The 15,489-nt window shown below is 41.8% G+C and overlaps 1 protein-coding gene across 6 annotated transcripts in view; it reads right to left on the bottom strand.

The window, feature by feature from the left end:
* The window catches only part of agtpbp1 (ATP/GTP binding carboxypeptidase 1), a 240,091-nt gene that overhangs the window by 179,466 nt on the left and 45,136 nt on the right, over positions 1–15,489 (bottom strand). For all 6 annotated transcript variants that reach the window (XM_080188828.1, XM_080188827.1, XM_080188829.1 and 3 more), the window contains one exon: positions 14,525–14,646. In XM_080188828.1, the coding sequence (XP_080044954.1) occupies positions 14,525–14,646 (122 nt within the window). The remainder of the gene's footprint in view (positions 1–14,524; positions 14,647–15,489) is intronic.

The raw sequence follows: 15,489 nt of genomic DNA, 5'->3' as shown, positions 1-15,489 counted from the left end.
TTCCAAGTGGGGTCTGACAAGGGTCTTATAAAGTTGCAGCATTATCTCCCGACTCCTAAACTCAATCCCTCGATTAATGAAGGCTAGTACACCATACACCTTCTTGCCTACATCCTCCACCTGCGAGGGCGATTTAAGAGCCCTATTGACCCGGACCCCAAGGCCCTTCTGCTCCTCTACACTGCTAAGAGTCTTACCCTTGATATTGTACTCCTTCATCGCATTGGACCTGCCAAAATGGGCTTACACATTTATCCGCGTTGGAGTCCATCTGCCACTTCTCCGCCCAGTCTTGTATCCTATCTATGCCTCGCTGCAACTTCTGATATCCCTCAAGACTATCCACAACACCACCAACCTTCATGTCGTCGGCAAACTTACCAACCCCTCCCTCCACTTCCTCATCCAGGTCATTTACGAAAATGACAAACAGCAAGGGTCCTAGAACAGATCCCTGGGGCACTCCACTGGTGACTGACCCCCATGCAGAAAAAGACCCATTCACAACGACTCTCTGCCTTCCGCAGGCAAGCCAGTTCTGGATCCACAAGGCAACAGCCCCTTGGATCCCATCCCCTCTCACTTTTTCAAGAAGTCTTGTATGGGGGACCTTATCAAACACCTTTGATACTCTAACCATTGCCCCTTAACATTCAGTAGTGTTACCATCACTGAATACTTCACTATCAATATCCTTGGGGTTACAATTGACCAGAAATACACTGGATTCTGCACATAAACACAGTGGCTACAAGAGCAGATCAGAGGCTACGAATATTGTGGTGAGTATTGCAACTCCTGATTCCTGAAAGCCTGCCCATCATCTACAAGGCACAAGTCAGGAGTGTGATGGAATGCTCCCCACTTGTCTTGATAAGTGCAGCTCCAACAACATTCAAGGAGCTTGACACCATCCAGGACAAAGCAGGCTATTTGATTGGCTGAAGGGAGGGAGGTTCGTGTGAGGGAGGGAGAGAAAGAGCGAAATCGAAAGAGTGAGTGAGTGAGTAACTGCAGAGAGTAAGAGGTTGAATGCAATAGCATCTTCATATATGCTGCCTTTAACATAACAATACATCCAAGATGCTTCACAAGGGTAGGATAAAGCAAAATATGATGTAGCCACACAAAGATACTAGAGCAGATACCCAAATGCTTGGTCTAGCATGTAGGTTTTTAGAAATATCTTAAAAAGGAGAAAGTGAAGCAGAGAGGTTTAGCAAGCTGTTCTAGGACATTGGGCCAGGCTGCTTAAGATATGGTTATCAGTTTGGACAATTAAAGTCAGGAATGATTAACAGCCAGAATTAGAGAATCTTAGGTATCTCATAGGTTTATGAGTTTAAAGTTATGAAGTTTCATGGCATCAAATCAAACCTCCTGATTACTTCTAACTGCCCTCCCTCAACTGATAAAGCAGTGAGGCTCTAGCCAAGCTGTTCAAATACAATTACATTAAGAAGTCTCACAACACTTGGTTAAAGCCCAACAGATTTATTTGGTAGCAAATGCCACTAGTTTTCGGAGTGCTGCTCCCTTGTCAGATGAGTGGGAAACCTTTTTACAAACAGTGCATATAAAGACACAAACTCAGTTTACTGAATAATGAATCATTATTCAGTAAATTGAACATAAGAACATAAGAACATAAGAAATAGGAGCAGGAGTAGGCCATCCAGCCCTTCGAGCCTGCCCCGCCATTCAATAAGATCATGGCTGATCTGTCACTGCTCAGTTCCACTTTCCCGCCCTCTCCCCATAACCCTTAATCCCCTCTCCTATCAAAAACCCATCAACCCGCGTCTTAAAAATATTTAGCGAGGCAGCCTCTACCACTTCAACGGGCAGAGAATTCCAGAGATTCACCACCCTTTGAGTGAAGAAGTTCCTCCTCAACTCCGTTCTAAACCGCCCCCCTTTTATCTTGAGGCTGTGCCCCCTAGTCCTATTGTCTTTTTTGAGCGGGAAGAGTCTTTCCACCTCTATCCTATCCATCCCATTCATCATCTTATACGTCTCAATGAGATCTCCTCTCATTCTTCTAAACTCTAACGAGTACAAGCCCAGTTTATTCAGCCTCTCCTCATAGCTCAACCCTTTCAACTCCGGTATCAGCCTAGTAAACCTCCTCTGCACTCCCTCCAAGGCCAAAATATCTTTGCGCAGGTGCGGCGCCCAAAAATGCACACAGTACTCCAGTTGCGGCCTCACCAATGCCCTATACAGCTGCAGCAAGACCTCCCTACTTTTATATTCAATCCCCTTCGCTATGAAGGCCAGCATCCCATTCGCCTTCCTGACCACCTGCTGCACCTGCAAGCTGGGTTTTTGCGACTCATGCACAAGGACCCCGAGGTCCCTCTGCACCGTTGCCTGCTGCAGTTTTTCGCCTCGTAAGTAATAGTCCTTCCTACCATTTTTCCTACCAAAGTGGACCACCTCACACTTGCCAACGTTAAATTCCATTTGCCATTTCCTGGCCCATTCGCCCAGCCTATCTAGATCCTTCTGCAGACTCTCCACACCCTCCGCACAATTTGCCGTTCCCCCAATCTTGGTGTCATCAGCAAATTTCGACACTCTACACTCGGTTCCCTCCTCCAGATCATCTATATAAATGGTAAAAAGCTGAGGCCCCAGCACCAACCCCTGGGGCACTCCACTAGTCACCATCCGCCAATCCGAATAGCACCCGTTGACTCCCACTCTCTGCCTCCTATTTGACAACCAATCCTCTATCCACGCTAACACCCTACCCCCAACTCCATGTCCCTCGACCTTCTGCAATAATCTCTTGTGAGGCACTTTGTCAAACGCTTTCTGAAAATCTAGAAAGACCACATCTACCGGCTCTCCTCTATCCACCGCCCTAGACACATCCTCATAGAACTCCAGTAAATTGCGTAAATATATTATTCTCAATCACCAGCAAATTGATGAAGTGTCATCCGTGCTAGTAAGCACGGGCTGTTCACCAATAACTTGTTCATCAATGCTCAGTTTGAGTTCCAGCAGAGCAAGATAGCACCACACCCCATTACAACTTTGTCCAGACATGGGTAAAACAGCTGAATACAAAAAGTGAGATTACAATGACTGCCTTTGGCGTCAAAGGAACCTAACAAAAAGTCATTGAGAATCAGGGGAACCTTCAGTCTGGAATCATCCTAATGCATGAAAATGGTTATGATTATGGGACAGCACAGAACATAACTGCAGGAATTCCACAGGTTTGTGTCTAAGGCCCAACCACCTTCAGCTGCTTCATCAATAACCTTCCATCCATCATTAAGCCAAAAATATGGATGCTTGCTGATGATTGCCTTGTTGTTCATTCACAACTCCTGAGATAATAAAGTACTCCATGTTATGCAGCAAGATTTAGTTTTGTGCTGAATGTGGCAAGTAACAATTGCTTGTCAATGATCACCTCCAACAAAAGAGATTCTACTCACCTGGCACTATCATTGCTGAATTCCCAACAATCAACATCCAAGAGGCTTTTGTGTGCAGAGGTGGAAGACTTGGAAATGGATCAGAATGGATACTTTAAAAAAGAGGAGGTTAATGCAGACATTGTAATTGAGGGGAAAGGTGAAAATTGGATAGTATGGGGAAATATTAAGGAATTTGACATTTTTCAAAACAGAAAAATCACCACACCTAGATGAAATGTATCCAGTCTGCTAAGAAAAGCAAAGAAGGAAATAGTGAAGGCGCTGACATTCATTTTCAAATCTTCTCAGATTACAGAAACAAAAGGTGCTGATATCATGCCATTATTTAAAGATGGAGAAATGGATAGACACAGTCATTACAGACCAGTTACTAACCTCACAGATGGACAAGGTTGTTGAAAGAAATTCTGAGGAACAGTATAAATTATCTCTCTGGAACTGCATACAATACGAGTTATATCACAGCAAGAGCACACCATTCAATTTTGGTCATTGCATTACAGGACGATGATCAGCTTAGGAGCAGGTACAGAGGAGATATACAGGGACACTGCCAGACCTGGGTTAATCAAGGACAGTCAACACGACTTTAAGAGAAGTTCTGATTAACTTGATTGAGATTTTTAAGGATAACAAGGAAGGTATATGAGGATGCAGCAATTGATGTTGTCTATATTGATTTTACAAAGCTTCTGGCAAGATCCCACATGCCGCTTGATCAAAAAACTAAAACCATGGAATCCAAGGACAAGTAGAATCCAAAACTGATCAGTAGTAGGAAGCAAAAGGTGATAGTGTTTTTGCGGCTGGAAGATTGATTTCATTTTACAGGTGGTTTGCTTATTGTGATGTAGATCAATCATTTAAACTCTGGTGTAGAGGGCATGACTAATAAGTTTGCAGATGATAAAAAAGTTGGTTAATTGTTGATAGTGCAGAGGAAAGCTTGAGACCACAAGAAGAGAACAGTGGATTAGTCAGATGGACAGAAAAGTGGCAAATAAAATTAATCCCCAAAAGTGAGAGGTAATGCATTTTTTTTTGGGAGGGGGGTTGCAAACAAGGTAAGGGAATACATAACAAATGGTAGAAAACAGAAGTGTAGAGGAGCAGAGGGACCTTAAAATGCACATCCACAGATACCTGAAGATAGCAGGATAGATAATTAAGTTGGTTAAGGTGCATTGAGGATACTTTATTTTGTCAGCTAAGACCATAATAAAAAAGCTGGGAGTTTCCAGTGGAACAGCATACAAGTTACGTCACAGCAAAAGCACACCATACAATTCTGGTCATTGCATTACAGGATCATGATCAGCTTAGAGCAGGTAGAGAGGAGATTTACAGGGACATTGCCAGGAATAGACAATTTTAGCAACAGGAAAGTGTGGATAAACTGAACTTGCTTGTTCTGGAGTATTGAGGTGTATAAAATTGAGGGTCAAAGATAGGAAGGTTTTGTTTCCCTTTGAAGAGCGGTCACTAACCATGGGCACAGATATGAGTAGTTGGTCAAAGGATTAGAGGGGAGTTGAGAAAAGTTTTCTTCATCCAGAAGTTTTAACTCTGCCTGATGGAGGCAGGAACCTTCATTGCATTTAAAACATCCTTGGAAATGTACTTGAAGTGCTGTAACCTACTTGGTTATAAATCAGAAAATGTTACTTGAGTGGAGAGCACTTTATTGGTTGGCTCAGAAAAGATGGGCTCACTGGCTTCCTTCTGTGATACAAATTTTCCACATTTCTATATTTCCAAACCCATGACCTCTGCTGCCAAGAAGAACATTGGCAGTAGGTACCTTGGAACCCACAAGCTACAAGCTCCCCTCCAAGTCTCACACCATCCTGATTTGGAAATCCATCACCATTCCTTCTGTGTCACTAGGTCAGAATCCTACAACTCCTTCCCTAATACTGCAATAGGTGTATCTACACCACATGGACAGCAGCGATTCAAGAAGATAGCTCATCATCTAGTTCTGAAGGACAATTAGGATAATAAAGTGCTGGTCTTGTCTGAGACACAAACATCCCACGGAAGAATAAAAACAAATTGTAGATGAGAAACAAAAGGGTGCCAAGGTGAGACCACCAAGAGTCACCAAAGGTAACTTTGCAGAAGCTGGAAGAGAAACCAGTGCAGGTTATTCTTTAGCTACAGATAATAGATAAGAACGTAACCAGGTGAATACATTCTCTCCCAGCATGGCGACAAAGAGGTGTAGGAGGAGGATGTGATCAACCATGTCAAAAGCTGTAGAGAGGTCAAAAAGGATGAGCAAGGGTCATTTATCTTTATCATGCTCAAACCAATGTCACAAATGACATGTTAACAGGCACTTCAGTACTGTGCCATGGCCGAAAGGGTTTGAACATGGATACAGATTTGGATCTGAAGGAAGTGAGAGGAAGGCTGGGATGAAGGCACTTTATCTGAATGCACGAAGCATTTGGAATAAAGTGGATGAGCTGGTGGCGCAGATCAGCACAAATGGATATGATCTGGAGGCCATTACAGAGACGTGGCTGCAAGGTGACAGGGACTGGGAGCTGAATGTCCAGAGGTATCAAGTGTTTAGGAAGGATAGGCGGGAGGAAAAAGTGGGGGGGGGGGGTGCGTAGCTCTGCTGATTAAGGATAGCATCAGGGTGGTAGCAAGGGATGATATAAGAACCAAAGAGCAGAAAGTGGAATCGTTGTGGGTGGAGATTAGGAACAGCAAAGGGAGGATGACGCTGGTGGGTGTCGTCTATAGGCCCCCAATGATCTGGAGGTGGGGCAGGCTGTTAACGCGCAAATAAGTGCGGCGTGCAGGAATGGAACGGTGATAATTATGGGGGATTTCAATCTACATATTGATTGGTCAACCCATGTTGGACGCGGTAGGCTCGAGGAGGAGTTCTTGGAATGCTGCCGGGATAGTTTCCTTGAACAGTGTGTGTTGGAGCTGATGAGGGAGCGAGCTATCTTGGATCTGGTGTTATGTAACGAGGCGGGTAGAATTAGGGACCTTGTGGTGAAGGATCCTCTTGGGGAGAGTGATCATTGTATGGTGGAGTTTCTGGTGCAGATGGAGGAGGAGAAAGTGGGTTCCCGGACACGCGTCCCTTGTTTGAACAGAGGGGAGTACGGAAGGATGAGAGAAGAATTGGCGAACGTTGACTGGGGGAGTGCATTGGAAGGTAGGTCTGCTGAGGAGCAGTGGAGGATCTTTAAGGGGATCTTTCTTGGTGCTCAGCAGAAATTTATTCCGATGGTTAAAACGGACCATAGGAGGAGAGGTAATAAGCCATGGATAACGAAGGAGGTGAAGGAAAGTGTTAAATTAAAAGCGGAGGTGTTTAGAGTAGCTAAGAGTAGTGGGCGAGAAGAGGATTGGGAGAGGTTTAAATGTCAACAACAATTGACAAAGAAGTTGATAAAGAAGGGTAGGAGAAACTATGAAGCTGGGCTAGTGCTTAATATAAAGAAGGATAGCAAGAGTGGCTATCTGGCTAGGGTGAACGTTGGACCCTTAGAGGATGAGAGGGGGGACTTAGTGCTAGGGGATGGGGAAATGGCTGAGGTCTTGAATAACTTTTTTGTTTCGGTCTTCACGGAGGAGGACGTGAATAATTTGCCGGGTGTTAGCGATGGAAAGATGGTAGGACAGGAGGGTCTCAATGACATTATTGTTACTAGAGAGGCGGTGCTCGACAGACTGGAGGGACTGATTGTGGACAAGTCCCCAGGACCGGATGGAATGCATCCGAGGTTCTGAAAGAAATGACGGAGGTGATAGTGGATGCTTTGGTGGTTATTTTCCAAACGTCGCTGGATTCCGGGGAAGTGCCAGAAGATTGGAAAACGGCTAACGTTACGCCGTTGTTTAAGAAGGGTGCCAGGCAAAAGGCAGGGAATTATAGGCCAGTTCGTTTAACGTCTGTTATAGGTAAAATGTTAGAATCCGTCATCAAGGAGGAAGTAGCGAGGCATCTTGAGGGGAATTGCTTGATAGAGCAGACGCAGCATGGTTTCCTTAAAGGGAAGTCGTGTCTGACAAATTTACTGGAGTTCTATGAGGATGCATCTAGGGCGGTGGATAGAGGAGAGCCGGTGGATGTGGTCTTTCTTGATTTTCAGAAGGCATTTGACAAGGTACCTCACGAGAAGTTATTGCAGAAGGTAAGGGGGCATGGAGTTGGGGGTAGGGTGTTAGCGTGGATAGAGGATTGGCTGTCAAATAGGAGGCAGAGAGTGGGGGTCAATGGGTGGTATTCGGATTGGCGGTTGGTGACTCGTGGAGTGCCCCAGGGGTCGGTGCTGGGGCCTCAGCTATTTACCATTTATATAGATGATCTGGAGGAGGGAACCGAGTGTAGGGTGTCGAAATTTGCTGATGACACCAAGATTGGTGGAACGGCAAATTGCGCGGAGAGTGGGGAGAGTCTGCAGAAGGATCTAGATAGGCTGGGCGAATGGGCCAGGAACTGGCAAATGGAATTTAATGTTGGCAAGTGTGAGGTGGTCCACTTTGGTAGGAATAATGGTAGGAAGGACTATTACTTACGTGGCGAAAAACTGCAGCAGGCAACAGTGCAGAGGGACCTCGGGGTCCTTGTGCATGAGTCGCAAAAACCCAGCTTGCAGGTGCAGCAGGTGGTCAGGAAGGCAAATGGGATGCTGGCCTTCATAGCAAGGGGGATTGAATACAAGAGTAGGGAGGTCTTGTTGCAGCTGTATAGGGCATTGGTGAGGCCGCAGCTGGAGTACTGTGTGCAGTTTTGGGCGCCGTACTTACGCAAGGATATTTTGGCCTTGGAGGGAGTGCAGAGGAGGTTTACTAGGCTGATGCCGGAGTTGAGGGGATTGAGCTATGAGGAGAGGCTGAATAAACTAGGCTTGTACTCATTAGAGTTTAGAAGAATGAGGGGAGATCTCATTGAGACATATAAGATGATGAATGGGATGGATAGGATAGAGGTGGAGAGACTCTTCCCACTCAGAAAGGACAGTAGGACTAGGGGGCACAGCCTCAAGATAAAGGGGGGGGCGGTTTAGAACGGAGTTGAGGAGGAACTTCTTCACTCAAAGGGTGGTGAATCTCTGGAATTCTCTGCCCATTGAAGTGGTGGAGGCTGCCTCGCTAAATATTTTTAAGACGCGGGTTGATGGGTTTTTGATAAGTGAGGGGATTAAGGGTTATGGGGAGAGGGTGGGAAAGTGGAACTGAGCCCAACAGATCAACCATGATCTTATTGAATGGCGGGGCAGGCTCGAAGGGCTAGATGGCCTACTCCTGCTCCTATTTCTTATGTTCTTATGTTCTTAAAAGGAGTTAGAAATGGAATGGTAGTTTTTAAGGACAAAGCAGTCAAGGTTTTAGTTTTGAGAAGAATGATGGCACTTGAATGAATGGAAGACAGAACTTCAGAAGAATGATAAAAAAAATCTACTAACATGGGAGCCAGGAACAGAAGTTGGATCATCAACAGTTTAATGGGAATAGTAAGAAGGAAAGGAGGAGGTGGATCTTATGTACAAAGCTTAAAGAGGCCTTCATAAGGAAACTAGCCCAGTGGGCTGAAGGAAGAGAGAAAATAATCTCAGTCTTAGTAACAGAGACATTTACGAGCTTCTCGTAATTGTTGGAAGTGAGAGTGGGAATAACATGGGAGAAGGGTTTAAAATACAGTTTGTAGTAGATAAGAGACAACGAAAGTGCATACGATTGAGAGAAAGAGAAGGAGTCAGAGAGAGACAGAGAGAGACAGAGAAAATGACAGCAAAAGAAACAGCACAAGAGAAAGCAGAAACAACGGGAAACAGAGCAAAACAGATGGGGAGAAAGTGTGAGAGTAGTGAAAGTTGATTTGCAATTATATAGTACCTTTCACCAACTCAGCAATAGTTATGAATATCATGCTATTAAGCATATGATCAACTAATGATAATCTTTCATAGTCACTGAACTGAAAACTCAAGTGAAACTGTTGACGTTGTAACAAAGAAAGTATGCACTGATTCAGCAAAGTCAGAATTAAAAATAGTAATTGCAAACAAATGTGTGAGGTCAAGACTGCCCCTTAGAAACCAACATCAGGTATCAAATAAACAGTGAAGTAAAATGAGAAGTTCTACAAATTTCCATCACATGATCCAATTTCATAAATTCAATTCTTAATATAATCCTTCAGCGACATTTTGCCAAATGAGAAATGATATGAATTTTATGACTTTTTTTGATGCAAGTTACACTGCAATTCAGCTTTTGAACTGCAAACAGGTTTCTTGAATAAGTAATGGTATGTTGATATCTTATGTCAGTCCAAAAAGGATTTTGACTGAAAGTCAATAATTTTAAGTCTTTGAAACACTTCAGCCTTTTTGGTTAAAATAATGAAAAATCATCCCTGGAACAGATATAAACTGAATGAAAGCATTTTTTTTAAACAGGAATTACCATTGACCTTTATATGTTTTTCCTAACATCTAATGCTTTATGGACAGAAATTCATTCACACCAGAGTGAAGGGTTAAACAGAAACTTCCAAACATTTGAAAGAGATATCAAAAGCCATCTAGTAGGTTAGATGGATAAAATAGTCCAGATGCGGAATTCATAGAATGTCTTCCGGGCAGTCTTTTTGAATGCCATATTCGACAGCCGGACAGCAGGCAATACTAGGCCAGGTAATGTGCAACCTCAAAAGATTAATTAATAACCATGTTGTGAAGGCATCCCTAGTAGCAGTGATTTTAGTATGATTGAATTTTACATTCAGTTTGATGGGAAGAAGAGTGGGTCTAAAACTAGTATTTTCTATGTGAATAAGGATAATCATAAAGGCATAATGCAAAGCCAGCTAAAGTGAACTGGCAATTTAGGCGAAGGGTTAGGTCAATAGAGATGCAGTAGCAGACACTAAATGGGATATTTCAAAATACTTTGAATTGATAAATTGTAAGGAGAAATAAAAATTCCCAAGAAGACAAACCATCATTCATAAAAATGTTGAAGTCAAAAAATCATTTAATTGTGCAAAAATGCATGGCGAGTCAAAAGATTGGACAGAATATAAAAAACAGCAAAGAATGTATAAAAGATTAATGGGGAAGGAAAAATAGCTAGAAATATAAAGACATCTGCTGGGTTCAGTTAGAAATTTAAAAAAAGTTAGTGAGTGTAATCTCTCTAGAAGGTGAGTCTGGGAAAATTAATAATGGAAAATAAAGAGATGGGAGTTAAATTGGGACAAGTATTTTGCATCAGTCTTCACTATAGAGAACACAGGTAATGTCGCAGACGTAACTATAAATCAAGAATCGGAAGGAATACAAGAACACAAAAAAATTGCTGTCACCAGGGAAGTGTACTTAGCAAATCATTGAAGCTGCGGGCTGACAAGTCCCCAGGTCCTGATGGATGTCATCCTATGATCTAAAAGGATGTAGCTAGTGAGATAGTTGATACATTGGTTTTAATTTTCCAAAATTCACTTAATTCAAGAAAGGCTCCATTAGACTAAAAATAGCTTACGTAACCCCTTCATTCAAAAAGAGAGGGAGAAAGAAAGCATGAAATTCAAGCTCAGTTAGCTTAACAAAACTCAGAGGGAAAATATTAGAAGCTAACACCAAACATATTACAGCAAGCACTGAGAAAAATTCAAGGTAATCAGACAGGGCCAACATGATTTTGTGAAAGGGAAATCATGTATAATGAATATATTGAAGTTCTTTGAGATTTAACATGCTGTGGATAAGGGGGACTGATGGATATTTTGATTTGATCCGATTTATTATTGTCGCATGTATTAGCATACAGTGAAAAGTATTGCCTCTTGTGCATTATACAGACAAAGCATACCATTCATAGAAAAGGAAATGAGAGAGTGTAAAATGTAGTGTTACAGTCATAGTTAGAGTGTAGAGAAAAGTCAACTTAATGCGAAGTAGGTCCATTCAAAAGTCTGACAGCAGGAGGGAAGAAGCTGTTTTTGAGTTGGTTGGTACACGACTTCCAAGTCAGGAAGGTGAGTGCATGTGCAGGACAGCTTCCATGGGATGGTCCCTTCTAGATGGTAAGGGTTGTGGGGTCAGGAGGTGTTGCCAAAGGAGCCTTGGTGAGTTCCTACATAATGTCTGCGGGAGTTTGTGCATTCTCCCTGTGGATGCGTGGGTTTCCTCCGGGCGCTCCAGTTTCCTCCCACACCCCAAAGATGTGCTCTTAGGCTGATTGGTTTTACCAAATTGACACTATTCTCCCCTGAATCTGGCTAAGTCAGGGGTTCTATTCGTAGACACGCAGGGTAGAATAGGTGTAGGGTGATGTGGCGGCGCGGGCTTGTTGGGCCGAAGGGCCTGTTTCCCGTGCTGGGTTGTTCTTTGTTCTTTGTCCTACATGCATCTTGTAGATAGTACACACTGCTGGCATTATTTGCTCATGGTGGAAGGAGTGAATATTTGTGGATTGGGTACCAATCAGGCTGCTTTATCCTGGATGGTATCAAGTTTCTCGTGTGTTGTTGGAGCTGCAGTCATTCAGCAATGTGGAAAATATTCCATCACTTCTGATTTATACCTTGTAAATGATGGGCAGGCTTTGGGGAGTCAGGAGACGAGTTACTGGTCCCTGACCTGCTTTTGTCACTATGGTATTTATATGGCTGGTCCAGATGAGTTTCAGTAGAAACCTCCAGGAAGAAGATAGTGGATGATTCAGCAATGGAAAGAGTTACAAAATTTGCTGTTGACACCAAGTGGGAGCCTCTGCCAATCGCTCAAACTTCCCCTATGGCTCCATTATTATCCCTGTCACTTTTCCTGGAGCTACATTGGCAAACACCCTCCCTTTGCTCCATGCTTAATACTCCATCAACTTCCCTAAGGTTGGTTGCCAGACACACTCCATTCTCAAGTTGTTTCATTCCTCCAATCCATAGAAACCCTACTGTGCAGAAAGAGGCCATTTGCACCGACAACAATCCCACCCAAGCCCTATCCCCGTATCCCTACATATTTACCCGCTAATCCCTCTAACCTACGCATCCCTTCTATATTTGCTTCCCAAAAAGTTTTGACTGCTTCTAAAATTCAATTACATAGAATCATAGAAATACTACAGTCCAGAAGGAGGCCATTTGACCCTTACTGATCTATCTTTTTATCTTGCCTAGCCCTGTCCCCATAACGCCACATATTTGCTGCACTAATCCCCCTAACCTACAAAACTTGGCATACTCAGGGGTAACTTAGCATGGCCAATCCCCCAACCTCACATCTTTGTATCTTGGGAGCAAACCGGAGCACCTGGAGGAAACTCACGCAGGCATGTGAGAATGTGCAAACTCCACATGGTCACTTAAGGCTGGAACTGAAGCTGGGTCCCTAGTGCTGTGAGGCACTTAGTAAAAATCAAATTAAATGGAGGACAACACTATCTATTTGCATCTACCTTTCTTTCTATATCCCACAGATGTTACAAATTGGAAAATCTCCCTCTCAAGAAATTAACATTTTGTATTGAGTTGGCTTCAAAATTAAACTTACGTTTTGGAGACTTCTCTCTCCATTACATATAACAACCATCCCTCACTTCATTTCCTTACTGATATTCCCCATCCCATCTCTCCTCCACTCAACATAATAAATTTTCTAAAATTTATAGAAAACAAAACAAAGGCCAGCAGTTGTTTCATCAGTATACTATAATTCTGTGTTCTCGCTTTCTCCCACACACAGACATAGCCTCTCAAAAATATTAAATATAAACTTCAGTAAACTTTTGATATATTGTAACAACTAAGCAGAAAGGGCTGGACACTAGAAAACAAAATTCGTTGGAACAGGTAGTGATGCATCCTGCAAAATTAGTTACATGGTGATAAGTTTGCACATTCCAATCTGAGCTCATTGCATCACAGCTCTGGATAAAACGACCTAGGCCAAGTTCTTTTGTTCTACAAGCACTTAGGTCTATAGGTAAAACCTTTAATGAAAGCATTCAAAGACGCAAGTGCTAAATCAAATCATTTTGCGTTTGTCACTGAGAAAAAGAAACTGACAACAGAAAAAAAAAATCAGTAAGCGTTGTGGTTTTTGGGGCAAAGCCAATCAGTGGCCAGACAATGCAAAATTGTCACGTATAATTGCACTGACTATTTTCTTTATAAATGCCAATACTAGAATTTAAAATGGAAAGAAGACACGTAAAAGTGTGATAACAAGAAGCAAATTTTAGACAAATGTGCAGATGTGATAAAAATATGGTCCAATTCACAATTGTTACTTATATTAATCTTTTTAGAAAATGGCTTGACTGCTTAGTCAGAGTACAGATATTCCCCAAGAAAACCATAAGGCAGCAACAACTGGAGTAATGTCCTCTGTAGCTCAAACAAAATAAAGTACCAAAAAATTTTAAACCACCATTTATAACAGAATCTCACCTAGATAATGCAACAAGAAAATCTGAACAGAAAACACAATGCTGTCACGTGAAGGATTACAGGACTAACTGAGCCAAAAGTCTACCCCATGTTTTATTTGTATAACCTATAGCAGTCATTGCAAGACGATAAATTTTATTGTTGACAAAAGTGGGAGAGATGGGTAAAACTTGAGACCTGATTCTCACAAAAACAAGACAATAAATATAAAAAATTAAATAAAGGTAAACACCAATGGAGTTGTGGTACAAATATCATACCTACCAAATCATATACCTTGAAATTAGATCCAAGTTAGGACTCATTCTAAATTTCATCAAGCTGGCCTGCACATGGAAATCCAACCATATTCAAGATATGCCTTCGGCTCTTTGTACAAAATCATAATGGCAATTCAATGATAACTCGAGAAGCCAACATATTATAAAGAGACTAGCATATCCCACGCTTTCTTCCACAAGTCCTAACATATAGTATGGAAACTACGCTCAACAGTTAGTGCATGCAATGTTTATGGAAATAGATATCATGTGAATGGTTTTGGGGAAAATCCCAACTATTTTAGTTAAACATAAACAATATTTCATTTATTTAAACATTAAAGACTACAACTATGAAGATCTTGCAAAATTACCTTGAGTTTGAACCAAATGAAGAAGCTTGGAAGTGATATGACGAACATTCTCCACATCTTGCAATGTTGACTCCAAACTGATCTTCTCCAACTGGCCAAGCAGACCAAGGATGCGGGTGTTCCTGAAAAGAAAGCAAAATATTTCAATTGGAGTCCACCAAAAATGCACATTTATATTTGTGGTTTTCTTACAGTAAGGTTTAGGCAGATTTCAAAATTAATTTCATTACATAGAATTTCAGCTGGCTCCCTTACACATATCCATTGAAAAATTAATTATCATCACAACCAGAAATAATGGGTCCCACTTTAACTCAGTGTAAAATAGATGTGTTTGAATGGGTCAAAAAAAGGGTCCAAAATGTCACAGGGTGATTTAAAATATTTACAATGTTGGAATGCTGCATTATTTCATTGCTACCAGGTGATGTGTTGACTGTGTATGCTTTTGAAGCTTGCTACTGGTTTTTAGTAGCACATTCCATGTACAAAGTAACCTGGGATCTCTTTTTCTTCCTAGCCATGGCAATTTCAATTCAGAACTTTTTTAGACTGCCATGCTTATAAAACACAGCATTTATTTGTAATTACTGTACATTTCATCTTGTCCGGGGTTCTCATCCTCCATTTTCCGATAGTGTTGTTTTTATCCAATTACACAGGAATCAGTAACTGTTTCTTAAAACAGAATAGATCACTAAACAAGGATAATGCAATCATCATATTTCTGTGAAAAGTAATAAACACCAATGGAAATGAAAACCACAACTCTGTTGTTGTGAGATCACAAAGGCAAAATTACATCACAAAGCACCTTCAGCTGATTATTTTGGACTATGAATATCAAAATAATAATTTCAATTTGTTTTCTTAAATCTACTACATACTATAAACAAAATGATTCATAAGCAACTGTAAATGAGACTTGCGGTGCTGTTCCAGAATTTTTCATCAATTATTTCAAG

Source organism: Carcharhinus amblyrhynchos, chromosome 5 (assembly GCF_965287045.1).
Source record: "Carcharhinus amblyrhynchos chromosome 5, sCarAmb.v2.hapA, whole genome shotgun sequence".
NCBI lineage: Eukaryota > Metazoa > Chordata > Chondrichthyes > Carcharhiniformes > Carcharhinidae > Carcharhinus > Carcharhinus amblyrhynchos.
Note: the sequence above shows the minus strand (reverse complement) of the source record. Positions and strands in the feature narration are given on the sequence as shown.